This window comes from Pangasianodon hypophthalmus, chromosome 8 (assembly GCF_027358585.1).
Source record: "Pangasianodon hypophthalmus isolate fPanHyp1 chromosome 8, fPanHyp1.pri, whole genome shotgun sequence".
Classification (NCBI taxonomy): Eukaryota; Metazoa; Chordata; class Actinopteri; order Siluriformes; family Pangasiidae; genus Pangasianodon; species Pangasianodon hypophthalmus.
This window is the reverse complement of record NC_069717.1, coordinates 8,432,242-8,450,410: the sequence shown is the minus strand read 5'-3', so window position 1 is coordinate 8,450,410 and position 18,169 is coordinate 8,432,242. Positions and strand designations below refer to the sequence as shown.

Here is an 18,169-nt window from a genome sequence, read left to right as displayed (position 1 = left end):
GTGGAGTGTCCGCCATACAAGTCCCTGTGGACGAGTTGTTACTATAGAAATGTATCAGAACAAGCACTTTTAAGGAGTTCTTAAGCATCTTAAGCATCTATGTGCTAAAAACATCTGAGATTTTGTTGGCTTCATGACAGGCATAACTGAGATGAAGATAAGATCGATTAGTCTTTCAATTTTAAATTCGACCATAGTAAGTCTGTTAATAATTAATAAATAAGTAGTAAATGTTCTTTGCATGTCCTCCTCCTGAGGGGAGATTATGACCTGTTCTGCTTCTACTCGTTGCACAGGTGTTTTTCCGAGCAGCGGACAGTCAGCCGCTGGCCATCTGCCAAGTGCGAGTGGAGCCAACTCCCCACATAGTCGACCAGACCTTTCGCTTCTATCAGCCCGAGCTCTCCTTCTTTAAGAAAGCCATCCGGCTGCCTCCTGCTGAACCCGGCAAACCAGGTGTTGCTCATTATCAGCCTTACAACTGTTCCAACACACACACACACACACACACACACAACACAAACTTTCTTTCTCTGTTGCTTTTCCTCTCTGTGTCTGTTTCTAACACATACACATTTACTCAGTGCTGTCCTGTTCACCATTACTGATCTAAAGACCACATTTGTCCTCTGTTTTCTCTCTCTCTCTCTCTCACACACACACACACACAGATGCTTGTTCCAGGCTCCAGGTGCGCTGCAGCGACCCCAATGTGATCTGCCACGTCATCTCCACGGTGAGCCAATCACACAGCGCCTCTCAGACGAATCAGCCAACCAGAACTGAGACTGAGGGGAAACGATTTATTAATTCACCAATATTAGGTGCACTAATGACGTTCATTAAAACTGCTCTGCTGAAATGGTTTGTTCTTGTATTATTTAATTGGTGTGTAAATTAGTCAAATAAATAAGCTGATTATTATGTTTTAATGCACCACAGGCTCCAGGAGAACCTCAGGACATTTATCTGAAAGTGCCTGGGGCTCCCAGTCCACAGATTAAGACGTTTGTCATCACTGTGTTCAAGTATGTGCCATTTCTCCCCGGCTCTGCGTGTGTGTGTTTGTGTATATGTGCATGTGTGTGAGTGGGCATGCCTGCATGTAGCTGCTGCATCCTTGATTAATCTCTGCTTGTGTGATTAATGTCATTTGCTTAATCAAGGTTTCTCATTTACTGTCTGATTGCATCACGTTGCAATATTCATTTATTCATCACAGCCAGAGTCAGACGTTTCTCAGTCAGGGAAATGGAATAAACAGCATCATGACAAAACGTAAAAAAAAACAAACTCATGACTCCTCTGCATTGGGAGTCACTAAAGAATATGGTGTTATTGTGCATCAATGGAAATACAAATCAATTAATTGTTAATTAATCATTGATACATTAATTAGTTGGCTAATTAGTTCTTGATATGTACACTGAAGTCTAAATACATTTTAGTAACCTTTCACATGGCGACATTTTAACATTTTCTAACCTGAACTGTGTTTGTCTTTTGCATGTATCTCAATCAATATTAAAGCATATTTAAAGTCTGGTTACTCCTAAAAGTGAAAAAGGAGAAAATTTGCATTTTATAAAAATGAATAGTTTCGGTCCTAATATCAGATTGGCTGAGAAGCTTTCATTATGTTGCTTAGCAAGCAAAGCTTACTGTTTGAGTACATTGCATGATGTTTATTGAGAATATTATCCATAATAAATGTAATTATTTATTGAACATTGGATTTTAGCATTTGATCATGGGTAGAGAGGTTTTATGCACTCCACTTAGTGTTGGTCTTAAGAACACTCTAATTGACCCATGATAAAATTACTGTAACATATGCCCTCTCATAGATTATTGCTTTATAAAGATTCCATTCATACTGTGACTGTGGTGCACGAGCATCTCGACCATTTTGACAGACAGTATATGATTAGGTTTATGTCTGTTTCACTACGGCACATAACTATCCAACAACGTGATCAAAACGTGATTCACTGTAGGAGGAAATCACACTTAGCAAGGTTTTAGGCATCAAACTGACTAATCTTACCACAGCCTATGTTAAACCTGACTCCTTAACCAATGTGTACTTTACAGGAAGATAGCCTAGGCAATTAATAAAAAGTAAATAACCCTTTCCATGTCATTTTATGATTGAAGTACAGATGTCAAAGTACAGTATATGGCCAAAAGTTTATGATCACCTGACCATCACAGTCATATATGCTTTTTGAACATCACATTCCAGATTTATAACAGTTTAGGGAAGACCAACATATGGGTGTGATGGTCACGTGTCCACATACTTTTGGCCGTATAGTGTATGTTATAGACTCATTTGTTTTTTAGGAGCTAACAGTGAAACCTGACTGTTTTCCCTTAAGTTTGAGATTTTTTTTTTCTTCTTTTAAACACCATTATAACTGAGCTAGCAATGTCCAACTGTAACATCATCTCCTGAAAAATAACAAAAATACATCATCAACCAAAAATTAGCACTAGAATCACTAAATACATACAAATATTTCAATATAAACATATTTAATGTGTTTCAGGGTGGGCCATACCTTTATTTCCAAAAATACTGCCATGGAACAATAAAGATTAACAATCAAACTGTTTTTTTGTAATAATTAAAAATAACTTGATATTTTTAGTCTGTTTCTATGACCAGTAAACCTGGGCATGCAATGAACATAAAGCATAAACAACAAAACAGCATAATGAATGAATTATACCTTTCGTCTTAAATTCAAAGCAAATATTTAGAAAATATTTGAAAGAGTTCAATTTCATTTACATGCAGCAGGAAGGATAGTGGATGAAGGGTGGCGGAGATGTTTGTCTCCTCTTTTGAACTGTATAAGATTTCCAAACATGAATGCACTTACAGCATATAAAACATATATTTGTAAATGTCTTTTTGAATTACTCCTTTGTATCCCTGACCTTGCACATCCAACTGTTAAACTGTCTTTCTGTTCAGACTGGTAGATGGTAATGTGAGTAAATGAAGTGTGTGTGTGTGTGTGTGTGTGGAGCAGTGATCCCTGGCTGGCCTCTCCTACTCAAACGTGGCAGGTGTACATGCATTACCTGCAGAAAATGGACATTAGCTGTGTGTGTGGTACGCTCAGCTGGCATTCCCTGGTACTGCGTGGCACACAGAGCATCCGCAAGGTCAAGTGCTACACTTCCCACCCTCTGGAGCTGCAGGTACACACGATGGGGTCAAAGGGCAACAGCCAGTTGTGCCTCGGCTCTTTGGGATCTGTCCATTTATTTAGCACTGCAGAAAAAAAGACATCTTACCATGTGAAAATGTCTTGACTAGTTATTTATCCAGTATTTCCTATTATAAGATTACAATAAACCACATATAAGATTATTAAACATATCCCGAGATATTTTTACTCATTAATAAATAAAGAAATAAATGGTAAAAATGAGCAAAATTATGTGCCAATAGAACAAAGACTGTTTCAAGCTTGAAATTAGTTGAGTAAGGACTAGAAATAGGTTTAATAATCTCATATTTCTATTTTATATTATATGGTAATCTTATACTAGGAAATACTATAAATTTGAATATATTCAAAATATCTTCACTTGCTAAGATGTCATTTTTTTTTTAGATGAGCGTGAGATGAAGTAAATCAAAATTTCAGTAACTTCATGATGTAGAGAGAGAGGAGATTACTGACTGATGAGCAAGACTGACACAATGAGGCAAGATTAAATTGAAAAAAAAATCCTTTATTTGATTGTTCGGTGGGAATTTTTTAAGGTTACACTCAATGCAAGGATACTTTATGTTATAGCAGTTATTTAGCAGCTGATCTATTTACAGGCTTTAATGTGTCAGTGCAAACCAGCATGAAGTTTGACATGAGATGAAAATAATCAGTTTTATATACAAACAATAATCAGTATAACAATCACACACTGAATTTATTTAGCCCTAATCACCATTTCCTGCCATATAGAAACATAATTAACTGAATCTTTTAATCCTGGTAGTTATGTTTTTTTTTCTGAATTATAATACTATGCATCCATGGTTAATGAATTGGTAGTCATGTACTGTATAAATCCTACTTAATTACAGACAGTCAGAAGGTAGCCAATTCACAGCTCTCGAAAGCTTTATATTTACAACATAACAGTAAAAACTGTGGTAATGGAAAGCAGTACATATGGTTGAACGATTTCCTGTCTTGTTAGAGAGCTTTGATATTAAAATGCTGTAATTTCTCATGATGATTTTAAGTAGAAAATCATTTTGCCACCATGGGATCTGCTGCAGTAAGATTTTCAGCACATGTAATGTGTAAAAATGTACAGGCACATGCAGCAACAGCAACAGGAAGTGTAAAATTTGTAGTAAGAAAAATTTTCAACACAGTTATTAGCACAATAAACAATATTTAATGATGCACACAACTCAAGCATAACATATAATAAGTGATATTTTAAGCTCAGGGACATACTGTATGTATAGTTTTATGTATAGTTATGTATATGTATAGATTATGTATAGTTTTATTTAATCTTGTTTTATTTAATCTGTTTTGTTATACATTTTATACTCCTTTATATTCTTCAGTTTCTTCATATGGACTTATATCAGACCACTGGTTTTCAGCAGCGTTCAAATGCAGAGACTGAGATGGTCATTGCAACCATCGGGCCTCATTTATTATCTTTTGCACGTGTAAATGTTTGCATAAACCAACCTGAACTAAAATGTTTATGGTGGATTTACAATAGTTTTGGAAGCACTGATTTTCTTCATTCTTAAATGTGTATGTTAATGAATGCCAATGATCCGTAAACTACCATGTGCAAGCACGGATCAGCTGATTTGCATGTAGTGATGCTCACAAAACTCCATAAAAGTTCAAGTGCACAGACAGCTGTGAGCAAAAAACTGTTGAAAGTGGTAAAGCCTGAAAACAGAAATGGAAATTATTTTTACTCACTACTATGCCAATAAAAATATTTAATAATATATAATACTGAATGATTATTGGGGATGTGCTTATGGGTCCAATTACTGGAAAATATCAACCATTTGTCTCATTTGTGTTGAAAGTATTTGGTTTTTCACCACAATACATTGGAAATGTTACATGTGTGCAACATCATATTTACACCCCAAGGAAACAGGATATTTGTTTGCATTTATTACTTATTCCTTAGGGGTGTCAACAATTTTAGCATATATTTTTTGAAGAAAATACTGAAAAAAGTAGTTCTTATGAGAAAGAAATAATATTTTATATTAAGAGTGTGTGTGTGTGTGTGTGTGTGTGTGTGTGTGTGTGTGTGTGTGTGTGTGTGTGTGTGCCCAGGTGGACCCAGAGGAAGTGTTTGCTCTCCCTGCTCTGGCTGTGCAGGACATTAGGCTGGGAGTGAAGGCTCTGCACTCCGGGAGCTGCTTCCGCTACCTTAACGTGGTGGATGTGGACACGAGGCAGCTGGTGGCATCCTGGCTTCTGTGCCTCACCTGCAGGCAGCCTGTTATATCACGGGTAATGGCTTCTTTATTGTTCAAAACCTGGCATGCCTTTACCAGCATCATTTACACTTACAGCTTTGATATTTTACTGGAATGCACTCCTTCACGTCAGCCATGAAAGTAAACACAGGATGCCACATACCAATGGATTCACTAGTGATGGGTGTTCAGGCAGCCAGCTAAATAAATTAAATAACCATGCAAGCATACTAGATAATCCAAACATTAATAAAAAAAAAGGCTTTTACCACATCTAGTGGCTCTGTCTTAGACCAGAATCTGAATAGTCTCCTATCCCGATATGTTAACTGCATAGGGTGTAACCTAATAGCCCTGTATTACTATATGTGCACTATATGCCCAGTAGAACTCCTTTTGAGACTCAGCCACAGGAAAAGTGTGACTTATAATTTGTAATGTCACTTTTAATACAGATATGTGCATTTATTCTGACATCCTTTCCTACATTAAGTGACATTTTAAGTCCTTTACATTAAGTCCTTTGTCCAAACACATATTAGACTTGTGTTAGGTACAGTACTGTGCAAAGGTCTTAGACACATGTATAGAAATGCTGTAAAGCAAAGATGCCTTCAAAAATAATGAAATGAAATGTTTTCTACATAAAAATCTTCTATGAAGAGCAGTAGACATCACTAGAATAAAATAAGCCACTATTTGGTGTGACAAGCCTTTGCATTTTAGATGCAAAGCATCCGTAGTCTCCGGTACATTCTGTGCAGTTTTATAAGGGAAAAATGGCTGGTAGGCATCTTGGAGAATCTGTCACAGTTCTTCTGGAGACTTTCACTGTCACACTTGCTTCTGTTTTTGCAGCTAATCTCTGACAGCCAGCAATCTTTTTTTTTTTTGTCTGAAAATGTTATGTAATACGTTGCTTTCTTTACTGACATACCTTTTTTTTCTTTTAGATTTAATTTGGGTTGGAAAAGTAAGGCTTATAAATCTTAAATGTTGTTTTTACTGACCCTGATGTCATCCAATAAACATATGACAAAACTTGTATTAAAAAAAAGAAAAATTAGGGTGCTTAAGACTTCTGCACAGTACTGTTGTAACTACAGCCTCAGGGCATTTTTCAACTTTGATCATTTTAGTAGGTCATGTCCAGATAGATTGGTGCGTCTATCATTCCAGGATTTCAAATCTGTCATCCTGATTATTTGCTGCCAAAGTCCACACAAAGGTGCTTGTGTAAAAGATGCTTATGATCGTCGTGAAGCACAAAAAAAAGTTCATATTGACGTCTTAATATCTTAGTGTGATGCCGTCCTATGTTCCAGTAATCTTAATATGTTGCATTTTGACTCAACTACTTGCATCAATTTTGTCCTGAGTGTGAATGATGTATACACGTCTTGGCTTGATTTGTATTCTTTAACACACATGAGTCTTTTAGGCTTTCAGCCTCAGGAGCAGTGGCTTTTAGACGTTACACAATTTCCATTAGCTCCTGAATGCACTTGGGCTGTCCTTTATCTCTTAACACTTTGGAGACATACGTAGCATTTGGACTAGCTTGGCCCAGGGGAGTCCATATGCCTTTGACTTAGCTGTGGATCTGTTGATTAAGTGACACCTAATGTTCTTTTAATTTACCAGAAGTAATGGCACCATTTGCATGAAGGACAGATGGTGACACAATGTAAGTAATGTGGAACATAAAAAGTGCTCTTTAATATGGCCACCTCATCTGCCTGTGTGTGGCAGAGCAGCTCCGGAGAATGACAGAGAGGAAAGCTTTCAGATCAAGCTGAGCAAAATGGAGCCTTGGGTATTTTTAGATGTAAAATTCTTCTTTAATCAGACTGGCTTTCCTTATGACTCAACTTCTCTCTCTTATGCTTTCTTGCTTACCTTTTACACTCATTTTCTGTTTTGTTTTGTTGTTTTTTTAAAGATATTTTTGTTTGCCTTTCTTCTTACATCTCCCTTTGTGTGGACTGCTCTAATCGTTTCTTTTACCTATACTCTGTCTCTAGTTCTTTCTCTTCGACTGTCGTCGGCCTACCCCATTTCCCTTTTTCCCATTGTGTAGATCTGTGTAGCTTTCTCTTGCTTTTTTTACAGCCTGTCAGAAAACATGATATAAAACGCTTTAAGAAAAAAAAAACTGCAGATTTGCAATACCAAGCTTTTTTCAAAGCTAATTTGTGTTAACAAGAATAATGTGAACACTACTTTTATATGCTGTATTGCATCTGCAGGCGTTTGAGATCCAAGTGCCTGTAGGGGGTGGGAGAGGCAGCAATAAGAAGATCAGCTTCACCAATCCCTATCCTTCCAGCAGAGGCTTCAGGCTGTGCTCGGACCATCCAGACCTACTGCAGTTCAAAGAGGAAAAGTTTCAGGTTAGAAAGCACTTTGCATTAGACAACCCGTGTTCAGGGATTTTATATTTCAGCTTGCTTTAGCCAGGATCTAAAACCATGAATCCTTAGGAGACTTCTTCCGTGAACCACTAGCTTGTTAAAGGTAAAGGCAGAACATTCTGTAATATTTAGCAAAGTTTTCACATTCCACCGGCTGTCAATAAAATCTGCTAAGATGAGAAACTCCAGTCTCTTTGTCTGCCCAAAGTTCTGTAAATGAGAGCAAAAATAAATGATGTGGACTACCAACATCCAACCAGTCATGACATAGAGGCATGTCTACTTCCCTATCATGTCGCTGTCAGTTTCAAGTAGCTTGAAAAAGCAACTCCAGCAAATTTCATGAAAAATGAAACAAAAACCTGTTCTTAAACTGCAGTCTGTATTATCTCTTATTCTGATCATGTCTCACTGCAAAAAATGATCAAGCAAGCGAAGATGTCTTGAATAAAGGAAATGTTATGTAATATATCTCATTATGAGATTATTAAGTATTAAGTAAGACCATTAAGCCTATTTTTAGACATCTTTACTATTGCTAAAACAAAGTTTTCTTATTCAACTGATAGATAATATAACTTCTTTCTTGAAATAAACACTTGAGTAAGCAAAATTAAGTACAAACAGAATAAGAAAATTTCAAGCTTGAAATTAGCAAAAAAGAAAAAAAAAATTAGAAAAGGGGGTTCATGATCTTATAATTATTTAAAAACAATCTTATAAAAAGAAATATTAGTTGAATTTACTGAAGATATAAATTTTTGCAGTGCTAAATGTTAAACTGAAGTCGTTTTTATGTCTCTGCCACTTGGTGGTGGAGGAATTATGTTTTCAGGCTGTCCATTTTTTTTCTGTCCATCTGTGTGTCCATCCACGAGCCTGATTAGCATAAAAAGATTGTGTGGTTGAATGTTTGTAGGATTTATATGGAATTATCAGTGTAACCAGCAAATGATCAGATTTTAGAATTGATCCAAACAGGGTCAAGGTCAAATGTCTGAAATAGTTTTTCTTCAATAACTTCCTTCCTGTTTGAAGTATATTTTTAAGGGTGTTTCAGGCATACAAATTAGTAACAAGAAGGACTAGACTTGTTGGCAGAGGAGGCATCCTTTCGATGCTGTTGACATCGAGCTCTTCTTGTTTATTACTTGCGTATTTCCCAGGAAAGCTGGCTTTGTACTAGTCAAGAGTCAAAGCCTGGGATGTCATCTTGAGTAAAGGGCTTAGGTTTATTTGATTGACAGGTTGTCAAGGTGCATCATTGTGCTCATTTGTCTGAGTGATCAGTAAAAATCATGCTTTGCCGCCTCACAGCTCCAGGGTTCCATGTTTGATCCTGAGCTCGGGTAACTGTCTGTGTGGAATTTTGCAGGCTCTCTCCATGTCCATATGGGCTTCCTCTGGGTTCTTCGGTTTCCTCCCAACTCACAAAAATGCACTAGTAGGTGGATTGGCTATGTGAAATTGCCTCTACAAGAATGTGTGTGCATGTTGGCCTGCGATGGCCTGGCATCCTATCCAGGGTGTATTCTATCCCGGCTTCTAGTGTTCCCAGAATAGGCTTCAGATCCCCCTGACCAGGATAAAGCTTTTACTGATGATTCATTTGATTTTTGCAGTGAGAACGTTTCACCTGACTTCAGCTACAAACTGAAATATATCTCACATGCTGTTATGATTATGGGCCTAGACTGTGCACTGTAGCAGTAACACTATAGGCAAGCAGGAGTACTAGAGCTGCTGTAGTGGCCAATATTTACATTTCTATCAGTAAATAATTATAAACTATATTGGAGAGTGTCTTTTTGTGTTCACCTGCCAGTGAGTATGTCCAGTAGTTCAGTGGCTTGGTGTGGCAAAAAGATTTGGAAGAAGGGGTATGACAAAAAGTATACAGTTTACTGCAGTTGTTTTTAATGGTATTTGTATTTCAGTACTACAAGTTTAGAAATGCGCACATAATGTGCAGCACTGTCACTACTGTAAACATTAAGTCCCCAAGCGATGTTATGGGTCAAATAAAACTGCTGAATCTCATAAAGAAAGGAAATGGGAAAAGATGTGGCTCCCTTTCCAGCAGCACAAAATGGACCCACCTTTCATAAAAGTAGTGTGAGGGAGGGAGCAGGGGCGTAGATCAGACAAATGACTTGGGGAAAGTCACTTTATTGCTGAAGTTTAAACTCCTATCAGTTTTTTTCTCTCCACTGAGCCAGGCTGTAATCTCTGAATGCTTTAGAGATTATGTAGAATGTTATTTAAGAATGTGTGTGGCCCATACCTTTCTTCCAGTGAGATATAGTACATTGTTTTTTCAGAGGGAAGATGTGAACCATCGGGAAAAATAAACAGGCCATTACCTCCATACCTGCTCCCTACAGAGCAAAGGATGACACCTCTAGCATTAACTGCTATATGCAAGACTTTAATTAGGCATTGTTGATGAATTGCTTTAGCATCGTTTACAGGCAGCATGCACTACAGTCGCCCTTTACAGCGCCCACAGAAGTCACCCGAACACCTTTCACAACCTCTAACGCCGATAGGGTCAGGATACAATAACTCATTACTTTCTTCCAGGAAGGATATTGCAAATGGGAAAATGTTAATTTCATCACTGACTGCTTCCGCTGATTTGTTCAGGCGCTCCCCGAGTCTCATGACTGCGTATGTGCTCTGCATCTCGGAGCGTAAACACCTGGGCAGTGTGAAAAACAGTGTGCAGACAGTGCTCAACAAAACAAATTAATCATGCTTATGCATCAAATAAAAATGGTGGAACTCATAAAGAAAGGAAGTAGCCTGAGCCGTTTCTGGTCAACGCTGCTTCAATTTTATTCCCGTCCAGAAAATTTATGGCATTTTTTTAAGGCGTATTTGTTGTTTTTCTTTTTTTCCTTTTCAAGATCGAATAACCATGTCATCATAAACTAGTTGCTGAGCTGAAAAAAACAAAAAATCGATATTGCTGTGTGTTTTGAGGAGATTACTGTATAAATCCAGAGTACAGGGCAATATGTCTCAGCCAGCCATTAGATATAATACACAGAGAGGAAGGGAGAGAGAGAGACAGAGTGGTTTGGCTTATAGACGTCTCTAAAACTACTAAAATGTGTGAAAGTCCAGGAAATTTCTTACTTCCAAAGGTCTGGATAAGCAGCTAACATGACTAAACAGGAAAACAACAGTTGCCTTTTAATGCTTAACCATTAATGATGAGTTCATGTCTATAAATAATTCAATTCAATTCAATTTGTATAGCGCTTTTAACAATGGACATCGTCACAAAGCAGCTTTACTAAAAATAAATACATTCAGGATATAAATTTTAAATGAATTTACAAATTTATCCCTAATGAGCAAGCCAGAGGTGACAGTGGCGAGGAAAACCTCCCTGAGATGATATGAGGAAGAAACCTTGAGAGGAACCAGACTCAGAAGGGAACCCATCCTCATCTGGGTGACACCAGATAGTGCGATTATAAATAATTCCCTTCTATAACTGTGTACTACATGGTCAAATAGTGCAATTGTGTAACCAGAAAATTCATTACAGTTTCCACATGAAGTCTGTTTTGTTGAACTTATCCAGTGTTCACTGTTGGAGACCTGAGTGCAAAATTATTTGTGGCAATTGCAGTCCTAAAGCTATCATAGCATAACTGTTCGTATGAATTGTGGTCCAAAGCTATCGTCATGGTTTTTAAGTAATTCTGTTTTGTTTCTCACTTCATGTCATGGATCGGAAATAGAGCTGTTTAGGTGTTTGCATGACTGTGTTTTTTAATCCCACTCAAACTCACTCCCACAGAAAGTTTGACCAACTCTGCCCACTCCGGCAATTATTATTTTGATTGTACCTGCCTGTGATATTTTCTAACAAACTTGGTGAATTCTATTTTCCAAAATGTTAACAAATTAGTTATTTAAAAGATTTAAACTCTGACCATGATAAGGCAGTTACTGAAGATGAATGCGGCATGACACATTCCCATGTTAGTGAGTGTGGCTTTTCTTTGTCCCGTGACCTTCATATCTGCCCGCATGTGTTAAAATAAAAAACCACCCACTTGTATGACTTTATTGTTCTTATGGACACCTTCTTCTCTGAGATCCATCTGTTTGTGAAGTTGAAGCACATGTGTCTCTGTCTAGGAATGATCATTTCTTTAACATGTACAGTGCTGTGCAAAAGTCTTAGGCACCCTGTTTTTTTTTAGTACTTCTACATTATCTAGTCACTACAAAAACATTTTAGATTTCCAAACATTGGTTTTCCAGCACAAAATTAAATGTTACACAAAAAATGTTTGTATGTCAGTAAAAAAGCAGCATATTATATGAGACCACTTTTTTAGACAAAAAACATAATGAAGGCTGCTGGGTTTTGCTGCAAAAATAAGAAGCAACTGCAACAAAGTCTCCAGAAGAACTGTGGCTGCTTCTGCAAGATGCTCAGTATCACTTACAGCTCATTTCCTTATAAAACTGCACACATTGTACCTAAGACTATTTTTTTTTAAGCAAAAGGTCATCACACCAGATATTGATTTTGTTTCAATTTTTACTGTTTACTGCTCTTTATAGTATTTTTTTAATGTAGAAACATTTTATTTCATTATTTTTGAAGGCATCTTTGCTCTACAGCATTTCTTTGCATAGACTTTTGCACAGTACTGTATAACAGAATCTTTCCATCAGTCTGTTTCCATCAGAAATTTCCTGTCTGAATGGCTGTCTGTGGCCCAAAAAGCTGCCTTCAGCTAAATAATTTACATAAATGCCTGTGGTTGGATAAACTGCAACAGAGGAGGATCTGCTACAGACGCCAGGCTGCTTCATATTTAGAAGTCACTGAACTATGGCCAGGTTTTTTTTTTCATAAGCTACATTGATCAGCTCTTTTCCAGTATTTTTCCTGGTCTGCAAAAATCCGGCCCACAGTCCATCAGTGCATGAACTCTGCTGTAAACTATAACTTTAAGCTTTACCTCCTAATCAAATTGTTTTTTGTGTGTGGTTGTATTTGTGAACGCAGATTGAGGGAGGTGCGAGCTACAACATCGGGCTGCGTTTTGCTCCCAGTCAGAGTGCCGGTACAGAGGAGATCCTGGTCTTCATCAACGACCTGGACGATAAGAACGAGGAGACGTACTGCATCAAAGTCGTCTACAGATAACCCGAACAAACTGGCACATGAAGCTTCATCTTCATCAACGTAACCTTTTTGAACTGATAATCTATTTTGTAATAAAAGTTCAGTTTTGATAGAACTGTGATAGCGCTCTCCTCAAGGCATTTACATCTGATCTTCAACCCAGCTGTATGTATGAATCAATATTCAACACAGGAAAACAGATGAAAGTCAAGCAGAAGGGTGATTTTTCTTCTTCACACAAATGCATATGGATGACATCTTTTGAGATCTGTGCACGCATGAAGATCGTGTACTAAGGAAGAGATGGAATAGAAATCCTCAGCATATATACCCTAAATAAACGTTGAAATCTGAAGCTGAAGGGCTGTTCTTCACAACTTTTGTGCCTTCTGTAGCCCTGGTTTTTAAATATTTTTTTTGTTATCCAACAGCTTCCTGACACCCCATATTGAGTTTATATAGAGAGCAAGTATTTTTCCGATAAAGCATTTCAAATGAATATTTATAAGCTCAGGAAGTGACATTGATGTTCCTAGAACATGTCTGGTTGCGAAGAACCATACTCTGTACGCCTCTTTTTAATTGACTGGCAGCTTGATTTAATGACAGAATATCCAAATTAAAAATTGGGACCGTGTCGTTCAGTTGTTGGATGTTCCCTCGGGCCAGGAGCAAACTTGCTGTCAGAAATTAAAGTGCATTGATTTCCAAAAGACAAAGCACAGTGAAATGCCTGGATTGCTGCAGTGAAGTGAGATGCCTGGATACATACTATCTCCAGGATCTGTAACACACACATATATGCATACTTAGATACATATTTAAAAGTGAGATTGTTGCACGCCATGAGTCATCAACAAACTGTATCAGGGTCTAACAGACGTTTAAAGCCAGAGGTCATTACAAGCTGCGTGTACCCTTAACAGATGTGTAATATGTTCATATGTTCATTTGCCGAACAAGAAAGCTGACTAGCTAGCTAGCTAGCTAACTCACCCAGCTGTACATGTACAGCGCCCACTCGCAACTTCCTCTTCCTTCTTAGCCACGAACCATGCTGAATACAATTTAGAAAGGCATTTGACATGCTTAAGCTTCACCATACACAATACAAATGCAAATATTTTACTATTTTTGAGAAAGTAATTGTAAGGATCCAACAAGGTAAAGAAACACATCAGAACAGTTCACTTAAGGCAAAAGTTTTAAGTCAGATCCTAGTTTAAAGGATTGGATAATGACCATCAATCATTTATTTTTAAGTTTTGAATATATCTAGTTTGTTTGCCTTTTCCGGGAGACTCAAAAAGTACAAGCTTCTCTTTTTGTTGTAAAAGCTTTACATTTAAAAATGGTGCCAACTAAAATGCTTTCGTAAGGGACATGCACAGTAAATTTGTTGTTTATTAATGTAATTGTTTACACCATTGGCCTGTAGATTTCTGTTAGGGGTGTAAAAATACACAAAATTCAAATTCAGTACAATACAGTTGTGTCTTGATATGATACATTTTCAATACAGCAAAAATGTGCAGGTTTTCAAGTCACAATAATTCCAGAGTACAATAACTGAGTCGAATAGTCTACAGTGACACAGTGTTTGTGGGATTCATTCAGACTCTTAGCAGCATATAACGAAATAAAAGCTGTGCAAAAAGCTGTGACTACCATTTATAAGGTACTCATGTTTTTTTTTTTTTCCTTCTTCTTTTTCTAAGTCTTTACTTTGGAAACAGGTTCACTGTGTTGTACACACATTTCTGATCTGTTGTTTCAAAACTAGTTCAAGGTGGCATAAAAAACGCAACCCTGCCAACCCTGTTTGTGTCATTCTCAAGGGGGCGTGTCTAAGGACGTGACACTTTCTTGCACATTCGGTTAGTTAGTTAGCTCTCTGTAGCTCAAACCTGGTTCTGAAAGTGAGAGAGAGAGAGAGTGTGTGAGATGTGTGTGTTATTAGCACTGATTTGTGAAAAACTGTGCTTAGGAGAAGCATGTTTTTTGTTTGTTTGTTTGTTTGTTTTTTTAAACCCCTGTAGCCTCTCCTGATTCGATGTAAAGAGAAAGCTACTTCTGCAGACGAGCGAGTGTGGGCTTCATTATGTTTAAATGTTTATTTCACCTCATGTACTATCAGTGATATTATATGATGAATAGTTTATTATGCAGTCTGTTGAATGTATTGTTCAATATGTCTCGAGAGCCACATATCGAACAATTTGATGCATTATGCCGTTTCATTACAACCCTAACTTCAATACTTCTCTATAGTAACAAATTTGTTTCTCTAGTCATATAGCTTGTAGGCCAATAGCTTTTTATGGAAATCAATCATTTTGATTTCCTTTAAAATATCAATGTATTTGTCTATTCACTTTGTGTTTCCCCTATTAAATCATAGGTTTCTTATACAGAACTCACAGACCTTCTCTAGAGAGAAATCATTTTTGTTCTCAATAGAGAACAGAGGCAGCACATGTCGTGCCTGCTTAGTGTTGAGCTAAAGCTCCAGCAGTGGGTTGCCATTTCCCTATCGAGATTGAGGGTGTTACTTGCAGAGATTGAGCACGCTCTATACAGGGCTCGGGGAGTTTCTCTATTTAACAGAGGCAGACGCAGTGGACTTTTGTGCCTGTTCACACTGAGCTAAACCTCCTACAGTGGGTCATTATCACCACAGTTCAGAAGAGACGCTGTTCTCCCAAAGCTCCTGCTCCAGCTTTCTACTACAGACACTCAGAGTCCTGCTTCAGAGAAGCTTGCTGAGACCTGGGGACCTGATTCACTAAAGCCATTAATATGCACAGATCTGGCAGCAGTCACTGAACTGGCAGCAATTCACAATTTTTTTTTTTTTTTTGATGTTGATAGAATTTCTAATATTTCTGAAATTCTTATATAAAATAAAACACAAGGTGGACCAACGTTTTGTGTCTGTGTAGGATGTTGAGCATGACTAGATGCAGTCTTCTACTTACACTATGATTACTCGTGATTATAAAATTATATAATTATAAAATAGCACAAAAGTGTAACGGTGGATACAAGACCTGAGTGCACAGGGTAGAACCAAAGGGCCTTTTTTAAGTAAGGGCAAAACAGGTTAATTTAGTGTGAGAACAGATCCGCTACTTAATCAGTTAGCTAGCAACTTACAGTGCTTTTCACAGGTCTGGAAAAGTATTGAAGGCACCCATTTCAATTGTTTGGTGTGTTGAAATGCTTTTGGCATGGAATACATCCACCATTTAAGCACTTACGGTTGTGAGAACACTATTTGCTTGCTAACTGCAAAGTATGAATGCCAAGCATGAAAGCTACCTAATGACTGCAGCCAGGAATTTACCTAGGTGTTAATTCTTCCATGCAAACATTGAAAAACATAGTGACTATGAAAACACGTCGAGAATATAAACATTTTCCTCAGATGTGATTTAGTAAATCGACTAATATTACACTTAGCACCTACCACAAACTGGAACTTGTGAACTCAGAGTGATAATAAACTTAACTTTGAAAAAAAAAGAGAGAATTTGCTGTTTTTAGACTTTCATATTAGCACTAACCCCTAATGCATATCGCATTTTGCGTCTTCCCATTTAATGATACCATTTAGTGACCTTTAAATATTAGCCAGAAAGTCTAAAATACAGAGCATAGAATGTTTTTTTTTAATCAATTTAGTTTTGAAAAGAGCTGGAATGGTTTCACAAAGAAAGAGGCAAGAGCCCTGCTTTAAGGTTAAGCACATACACGCAAGTGGTTCGAAGTTTTTAGCACAGACTGTAATACATTTTGGTTTCTGTATCCTGCTTTGTTCTCCCTGACCTAAAAGTATCTGACTACACAAACCATTGGATTTTTGTCTCTGATGAAAATGTGCAAATGTGAAATCTCATTAGACCCCCAGAACCATCACTGGTTGTACTAACTGAATTATACACTTCACTCAGAGCAATATTCAATGGTTCTTATTGGGTCACTTACAAAAAAAAAAAAAAAAACATTATTATGAAAAAATTCCAAGCATTACATTTCCAACCAAAATTAAATGTTATATAATCCAATATAATGTTTGTACGTCAGTAAAGAAAGTAGTATATTCAGCCATAGACCATTTTTCATGCAAAAAAAAAAAAAAAAGGATTGCTGGCTGTCAGGGATTAGCTGAAAAAAAAACAGAAGCAAGTGTGGCAGTCCCACTTTGCTACACTTGGACATTCATTCAAATATCAACTCATCCAATCATGTCTGATTGAGCTGACTGGAAGGTTACAGTAACTCGAATAAGCACTTTTTACAAACGTGGTGAGCAGAAAAGCATCTCAGAATGAACAACACACACAATCGTGCAGTGGATTGGCTACAACAGCAGAAAAATCACAGCGATACTTTTCCAATCATCAACTATCCAGTTTAGATGAACATGGACACACTGTAGCCTCCGTTTCCTGTTCTTTGCACAGTCAAGATCACAATTTGATCTAGATAAGTGGACTGCTACATGTTAAAGTGAAATAGACGTAAGCCTAAACCTCTTTTTTCACTTTTATTCAAATTCAAAATTTTATTGGTCACACACACAACCATACACAGTACGATATTAAGTGAAATGCTTTTTTCTACTGTCCGTGACACAAAATAGAATTTACATAAACTAGAATTTACTTATATATTATTTTATATAAATTTTATATATTTAAAATGTAAAAAATAACCAGAATTCAAAATGCCACAACTTTAGGTCTCTTTGTGTTACATGCGAAAGCGAAATATAATATACTTCAAATATATTTATTTGAAATATATTTCAGCTCAGAACTATATAGAGAAAAATGTCACAATGTCCCTATGTGAAGGGTTTTCCCAGGCCACCACACTATTATTTAAACTATGAAACATGTTAAATGTTAAAATGCTTTTTAAAAAATCCCCTAATTAGCCTCTCATAGCTCACATTCTGAGCTGAAAGTGCGATGTCAAGGCGAACAAACTGAGTGTGTGTTTAATTGGGACAAAGTGCTGTAATGGAGGATCACTTTAAATGGAAAAACAGTGGCATGATTGCTCTCATTAACATCAGTGGGGGGCTTCTAA

General features: G+C 37.1%; 1 protein-coding gene across 2 annotated transcripts in view; it reads left to right on the top strand.

Annotated features, from left to right (window-relative positions):
* nphp4 (nephronophthisis 4) overlaps window positions 1-13,433 on the top strand; it is a 184,089-nt gene extending 170,656 nt beyond the window's left edge. For both annotated transcript variants that reach the window (XM_053236026.1, XM_053236027.1), the window contains 7 exons: window positions 297-456; window positions 672-736; window positions 943-1,028; window positions 3,042-3,213; window positions 5,352-5,531; window positions 7,747-7,890; window positions 12,953-13,433. In XM_053236026.1, coding sequence (XP_053092001.1) covers window positions 297-456; window positions 672-736; window positions 943-1,028; window positions 3,042-3,213; window positions 5,352-5,531; window positions 7,747-7,890; window positions 12,953-13,093 — 948 coding nt within the window. In that variant the 3' untranslated portion in view covers window positions 13,094-13,433. The remainder of the gene's footprint in view (window positions 1-296; window positions 457-671; window positions 737-942; window positions 1,029-3,041; window positions 3,214-5,351; window positions 5,532-7,746; window positions 7,891-12,952) is intronic.
* Window positions 13,434-18,169: the final 4,736 nt, after the last annotated feature.